We start from the raw sequence: 7,653 nt of genomic DNA, 5'->3' as shown, positions 1-7,653 counted from the left end.
TGGCATCAGTTCATGTAGCACTTGCTTCAGAAGGCAAATGCCTTAATTATGAATCCCTCCTGTACACCCCAGCCCTTCTCATGGCTTTTATTGCTGAGCATCACAAGAGGACAAGCGAGCTCCAGCTGGTCTGACTATACTGACTGACTTCCATGCTCATGGGGAACCTGAGAACATTCCCTCCTGTCATCAGGGGAAGACTCAGAGGGGAAGACACCACAGCATCATTCGGGTTTCCACTCTCCTGAATGGGAGTTCAGGAAGTCTCAGGTCTGACCTCCTCCTCACAGCACGTTCAGCTGTGGAGTGAGACCACGTTGCTCAAGGCTTTAGCATGTGGGGGCTGGAAAACATCCAAGGACAGAGACAGCACAACAAAGCTGGGGAAGCTGCTCCAATGCTTTGATGCCTTCACGGAGAAGAAGATTTTCCTTATCTGCATCCTGAACCTTCCTCATTTCAACATCTGACTGTTGTCTATTACCCTCCTGCCAAGCATGGCCATGACAAGACTGGCTCCACCTTCTGGAGAAACCTCCCCGCAGGGACAGAGAGGCTGTTACAAGGTGCCCAAAGCCTTCTCTTCTCCAGGCTGAACAAAGGCCCTTTCCCTCAGTTTCTCCTCCCAGCAAGTGTCCCAGTCCCTGAGCATCTTAGCAGCCCTCCACTGACCTCTCTCCCAGTTATCAACATCTTCAGGGGTTAGTCTATGCCAGGTGCAGGACCTGCCCTTTGTCCCTCTCTGTCGTGATGTTCCTGACAGGACAGCCCTCCTGCCTATGAGGTTTCTCAACTTAGCATCATCAACAAATGTGCTGAGAGTTGTCTCCTCAAGGTCACAGATTATCAAACTGCCCAGGTCTCAGCAGAGTCCCCTGTGCTGCCCCACAAGCCCCCAGTAAGTCCCAGTGGTCTCGAGGTTGGGCATGAGACCCCTTCACCACTGCTCTGTCAGCCTGATATCCAACTGGTTTCACTCATCTGTTTGTCAACCCATCCGACTGTAATGGCCTGCCTCGGGTACAAGAACATTGAGGGACACCATGCCAAGAGCCTTGCTGAAGCTGAGGTAAATGACAGCCACTGTTCTCCCCTCACGCGGAAATGCAGTTACTTCATCATGAAGCCAATCAAGTTTGTGAGACATTAATTACCCTTGCTAAGTCCTGATGGCTTTCGGACACATTTTTCTCTAGTAGGTGCCCAGAAATGTCACCCAAGAGGACTCATTGGACAGGTCACTCCTCACCAAATTGTTCTTGTACAGCTCGTGGTTCCCTGGCAGGCACTTTTGGCTGCAACATTGGGTTTTTCTCACTCACAAGAGACCTCTACCAATCCTGTGACCTTTCAAAAGGGATATTCCAAAGATGTGTTGATCTCTGGCAATATCCTTGTCACTATTGCACCTGTTATATGGTGTATTTAATTTCTGTGATCTTTCATCTGTTTACATCTGTCCTGATATAATGACTGTTTCTAGAGTCCCATTTTCAGTTGCAGACTCTCTAGACAAAGACCCTTTTCATTATTCTCCCGTTTTCTCTTTCTCTTATTCTTTATTCATTCAGACTCCACTCAACTTGCCAGCTGCTGTGTTGAACTTCAGGTAGCTAAATGTTTGCCTGTTTTGCAGTAGTCTAATTATCTCCTTAGTCAACTCTTTAATTATGTTTGTATCTTTATTCTTTTATCTGCTTACCTAAAACATTTCTCATAAGATTATCCCTTTTTGAAAGACAACCTCATTAAAGGCAGCTTGTACTTAACTTATGGTGGAGGAGTGCAGTTATTATTTTTGAAGCTTAATTCTGCTTCACTTTTCTTTTTTTTGTAGTTAGCAGAAATACTTCAGTGCCTGTGTGCAGCCAGTTCTCTATGAAGAGCATTTGGGAGATGGTACAAAGGAGCTGGAACATCCAGCTGCAGAGAAATGTGGACAAATCTGATGTAAAGAAAAGTGAGAACAAGTCCCAGGGGGCAACGAGAGAAAGGGTAAGGTTGGGCAGGTGAGGAGGAGCGTTGTCCATACTATGTTGGATGTCAAGGGACTGTTTTTCCTAGCTGTCCAGACCTACTGAGGAGACATTCTGGATCGTTATCAACCAGAGAACGCTACTATCACCTCTTCACTGAACTGAAAAGGAACATAATATGCCCTTCAAAATACAGAATAATTTCTGCTAGGTGCATTTTGAAATCTTCCTTCTTTGCTACATTATGAAACAGCTCAAATTAGTCTTGAAGACTTGAAGAAAATTACAGGAAGGGAAAGAGTTCATTAATACTTTCTGTATTTTAATGAGCCCCATGGTGTATTTGGCCCTTAGTCCATGAACTACAGATACTGAGAGGAGACCGAACAAATTGCTCAGGAGGTGGCAGTCAGAAGCACAACTCAAAGTACCTTGAAGCATTGATTGACCCCACTGAGGGTCATTATTGACAAAGCCTCTCCATGGACTCGTTAGAGAAGATAATTGAAGGTTGTGATTGCAGGTAGGAAAAGGCACTGTACAGGTTGGTCTGCTATGGAGAAAATCCTTGGTTTGTTTTACCAGCTAAAGGCCAAACCCTGACCCCAGGCCCTGGGAAGGCAGATCCCTCATGCGTGGCTCAGGGCTCTTCCTGGAGCAGTGGGGTGTGAGTTTGAGCAAGGCCAAGTGTAGGAAACTGTACAACCCCTCCTGGCTTCCCCAAAAAGGGGCAACGAGAATCAAAGTCCAGGGCCTCAAAACAGAGTTTATCCTGGTATATCTCAGAGATAGATACAACTGCCATAGCCAGGGGGACAAAGACCTTGGTCCTGTCTGGCCTTTCAGCCTCACCAGAGCCCTTGGCCATGTCTACTTCATGTTTGCTGATACTGTCCCCTTCAGGCACCTTTGTGCCTTCAGGCTGTTGACATCCACCTTGCTTTCCTACCTAGCTCTCATCCCAGCATTTCCTACTTTCACGGATGTCTCTCCACCCTCACTGCTCTTTCCTTGAAGCCCAAGGCCATGGGCTGATCCAGACTCCCTCTGCGTGACCTCTTGTACCACAGCGCTGCCCTTGGACTGAGATGTCTTTTTCTGAACCTCCAATCTTGAACCTTCCAGGTTGCACTTTGTGGAGGTTTTCTTTACTTTCTACTACCAAGAAAAGCTCCATTATCTCTGAAACCACCCTTCAAGCAGTTGCAGGCTACTGCTCCAGTGCCCTGAGCCTGCACTTCACCAGGCTCAAGGACCCCATGTTTCTCTGCCTCTCTCAAAGGCCCCTTACCCCATCCTGGCAGATCTCTGGAGCTTCTCTAGTTCCTCTCCATTCCTCCAGAACAGGGAGTCCCACACCAACACACACTAGCCCAGATGTGGCCACCACAGCACTGATTCAAAGGGGACGATAATTCTGTTGTTTTTTGACCACACTCCTCCTAACGCAGCCCCACATGCCCTTGGCCTTACTCATGGTGAGCATGCACCACTGGCTCATATGGCATCCCATGTCATGCCCAGCCCCTTCTGCTCAGAGTCACTCCTGAGCTGTTCAGGTCCCAGCCTGCCCTCATGTGTGGGGTTATTCTGCCCCCAGTAAAGACCCGGCAACTTCTCCTTCTAAAATTTCATGAGGTTTTTATTGCCCAATCCCAGAGTTTTTCAAGGTTCTCCTGGAGTGAAGCTCTGCTTTGCCAGCTGTTAATAAGTCAAACTGGCACCCATGGCAGAAAAGGGTTTCTCTTTCCGTGTCTGCACACACACCCTGCTCTTCTCCTGGGACATCCCATCTCCCCACAGAGCCTTTCCCCAAGGAGAGCACATCTGCACGAGCCTGGCCAGATGTTCCTGCACCCTGTTCCCACACTCCCCACAGCCCCCGAGCTGGGGCTTTTGCTCTGTGCAGTGAGTGAGCTGTGATGCCCAGGCTGTGGTGGCTCTGCAGGGACATACTGGTCAGGTTGAGAGACAGACCCAGCTGACGTTGGTCACTGTCACTGTGACCGCCTCCCACACGAGCTCTGAGGTGGCCATGGAGGGTGCTCAGAGCTGCTCTGCCTTATTCACCACCTGCCTGGGTGCTGGCCACCAACAACCCAAACCTGAGCCACCAGCTCTAAGTCCCTCAAAAGCCAAACTGGGACCCTGATCTCATCCCACTGAGCCCACAGAAAACACAGAAAACAAAGCGTTTCGAGGGTCTATTCCTTACACCTATTCTGGAGAGCAACTCTGGAAGAAGACCTAAGCCTTCGAGCACTGTGCTAAGGAGATCCCCTTGCTGATGGAGATGCTGTTCTGGAGGCAGCTCTGTCACAGAAGTGCCCATTGCCTGTCCCTGCCTGTGGTCACAGGACTGACACGCAGCGGGACTGTAACCAAGGGTCAGGAGTGCTCAGATCTTACACCAACACAAGGGCTCACAGAAGAGCGGGGAAGTGGAAGGAGAACAGCTCTGGAAAGGACAAGGCTGGTGCTCCCTGGCAGAGCTGCTGTGCTGAGACTGTTTCCCTTCAATAATTTCTTTACTACTTCTCTAGCTTTGTTGGTCTGGCATGGGAGAGCTGGTCTGTGCTGGTTTGACTGAAAAGGAGTTAATTTTCCTCATGCAGTTAGAAACCTTACTTTTTCATAGCTAGCACGGTCATTATTTGGATCTAGTTTGAGAACAAGAGAGAACAGCCCAGCACAGTTGGTGTTGGCAATTGCTCTGGTCTGAGAGCCAAGGACACTCTGAGTGCTCTGCCCACAGGTGTGAGGCAGCGAGGAAGGGGGGAGGGATGGGGCAGAGCTTGACTGACATCCAGGCTGACCAATGAGAGTGTTCCATCCCATTAGCCTCACGCTTCATCTTTAGGAGAGTTGGGATCTTCCAGCCTCTGTCTCTCGGCCTTTGGGCACTTTTATTTCTCTTGTGAGTTCCTCCTTAGTTTTTTTATGGGAGCCAGGGGAGTTCAGTTTGGGACGTTTGATTTGGCCTTTTGCCATTTTATACAGGATTAGACACACTATACCTACAGCTATAAATATGCCAAAACTTTTTGAGATTAAACAGGATTGTAAGGAATCTCCCACTGGGTTTTTAAACCGTCTTAAAGAGACATCTAGTTACAACAAATGATCAAAAAAAGGTCTAATCAGGTAATAGCCATGCAATTACATACTGCTATGGCTATGCACTTAGTAAACACAAAGGGGAGATGTGGCAGTGTGCTAAGATTGGACCTGTGAGAAACTGCGAGAGTCGACAGTGTGAGAACGAGCGCTAGTGGAAAAATACAAGAAGCAAGTACCGTATGCTATGTGAGACATCAAGGCCAGAGGGACTGATACAGGATTGATACATCAAGGACAGAGGGATAGCTTATGACAGACAAAACCTGTGTTTATGGCAGTAACTTTGGTGGGAACACAAAACATATCACTTATGTAATGACTCACTTGGCAAATCAGCAAATGCTTGAGCAAGAATCATAGCAAGTATAAATGGAAGCCTGAGTTTGTAATAAATGTCTCTCATTGCACCTTCCCGAGAGTCCGTGCCTCATTCACTGCACCCTCACTGGCTGTTTGTTGAAACACAAAGCCATGGGCTGATCCCGACTGCCTCTGGGTGACCTCCTGCACCGCAGCACTGCCCTTCCACTGACGTTTCTTCCTCCTGATATCCAGAATGCACCTCCCAAGTTGTCCTTTTCAGTTATTTTTTTCCCCTCCCCGGCCTCTTCCCACTACCATGGAAAGCTCGACTATCTCAGAAACTGCTCTGCAGGCAGAGACCCCAACTGACAGACTTCTTGTGGTCTTTAGCCTGACCAGAGAGAAGTAACCTCACCATGGACTCCTTATGCACCCATGGATGTTGATAGACAGAGTGTTTCCCTTGTACACACAGATGCAGGAGTCACTGTGTCTCTCTGACCTCCTGCTGCCACTCCAGGGGGCTGGGAGGCACCTCAGCCCTGCCATTTGTCACCCTTCTCTGTACTTACATGAGATGCCTCATGGCATAAAGAATGGACACGGGATCTTCAGTTCCAGGAAGCACATCCCAGTGCTACATTCAGGTGGTTCCCCAAAGGATGTTACTCTCAACATGAAATCGCATCAAGACACTGTCTGTCCCACTGACCTTCATGGAACCTCAAGGAATAGCTGATGGTGTTTCTGCTCACTTGGGTTCATCACCTCAGAAGCACTTTGTGCATTTGTTTACATCTTGTCTATACAATGCAAACATGGACATCTGACCTACTCATTAGTTGTGCTGCCAGGGAGGGACAAAGAACCTCTTCAAGCTGAAGTGAGAAGCCAGTGCTGGAAATGGTGGTTGTGAGAGGCCGGTCCATGACGACTGACCTGCAGCAGGTTCTCTAGGGTGTCCAGTGGACATGGGCACAACCACTCAGTGAGAAAATTATTTACATTATATATGCTATGCAGAAGATTATGGGCAGTTTATTGCTTCATCAAACAGCCATTCATTAGTTGCCACACTGAATCCTTGATCTCCTTGTTCCTCATACTGTAGATGAGGGGGTTCACTGCTGGAGGCACCACTGAGTACAGAACAGACACCACCAGATCCAGGGATGGGGAGGAGATGGAGGGGGGCTTCAGGTGGGAAAATATGATAGTGCTGACAAACAGGGAGACCACGGCCAGGTGAGGGAGACACATGGAAAAGGCTTTGTGCCGTCCCTGCTCAGAGGGAATCCTCAGCACGGCCTTGAATATCTGCACATAGGAGAAAAAAATGAAAACAAAACAGCCGAATGCAACTGAGAAAGAAATCACAAGAACCCAGACTTCCCTGAGGTAGGTGTCTGAGCAGGAGAGCTTGAGGATCTGGGGGATTTCACAGAAGAACTGGTCCACAGCATTGCCCTTGCAGAGTGGTAGTGAAAACGTATTTGCCGTGTGCAGCAGAGAATAGAGGAACCCAGTGGCCCAGGCAGCTGCTGCCATGTGGACACAAGCTCTGCTGCCCAGGAGGGTCCCGTAGTGCAGGGGTTTGCAGATGGCAACGTAGCGGTCATAGGCCATGATGGTGAGGATAGAATACTCTATTGCAGCTAAAAAGACAAACAGAAACACTTGGGCAGCACATCCTGTGTAGGAGATGGCCCTGGTGTTCCAGAGGAAATTGGCCATGGGCTTGGGGACAGTGGTTGAGATGTAGCCCAGGTCAATGACGGAGAGGTTGAGCAGGAAGAAGTACATGGGGGTGTGCAGGTGCTGGTCACAGGCTATGGTGATGATGATGAGGCCGTTGCCCAGGAGGGCAGCCAGGTAGATGCCCAGGAAGAGCCAGAAGCGCAAGAGCTGCAGCTCCCGTGTGTCTGTGAAGGGCAGGAGGAGGAACTGGGTGATGGAGCTGCTGTTGGACATCTGCTGATTTTGGCTATGGGGGCTATCACAGAAGAAAAAGACAGTGAGAGTTTTGGGGAGATTTCTCTGAGCAAAGTCTAAGCCATTTCTCACACACCCCCCCTGCTCCACACCCCCTTGTCCTTTTCCAGACCTTCCCTCAGCTCCGTGTCTGAGCCCTGGGTGGTGCTGGCTGGAGGTGCATGAGGAGCAGGGCCTGTGCCCGCTGGCTGCTGAGGAGTCAGCCCTGCTCTGCAGCAGTGGGGTCATGGGAACGGGGGCAGGGGACAGTCCTGGGGTTCAG

At 49.4% G+C, this 7,653-nt stretch overlaps 1 protein-coding gene across 1 annotated transcript; it reads right to left on the bottom strand.

The window, feature by feature from the left end:
* Positions 1–6,437: 6,437 nt before the first annotated feature.
* LOC308048913 (olfactory receptor 14C36-like) lies at positions 6,438–7,370 on the bottom strand (the record flags this gene model as incomplete). The annotated part of the gene is made up of 1 exon (XM_080358242.1): positions 6,438–7,370. The coding sequence occupies one exon, from the start codon at positions 7,368–7,370 to the stop codon at positions 6,438–6,440; it is 933 nt and encodes a 310-aa protein (XP_080214368.1).
* Positions 7,371–7,653: the final 283 nt, after the last annotated feature.

This window comes from Nesoenas mayeri (genome assembly GCF_963082525.1).
Source record: "Nesoenas mayeri genome assembly, chromosome: 23".
Taxonomy (NCBI): Eukaryota; Metazoa; Chordata; class Aves; order Columbiformes; family Columbidae; genus Nesoenas; species Nesoenas mayeri.
Note: the sequence above shows the minus strand (reverse complement) of the source record. Positions and strands in the feature narration are given on the sequence as shown.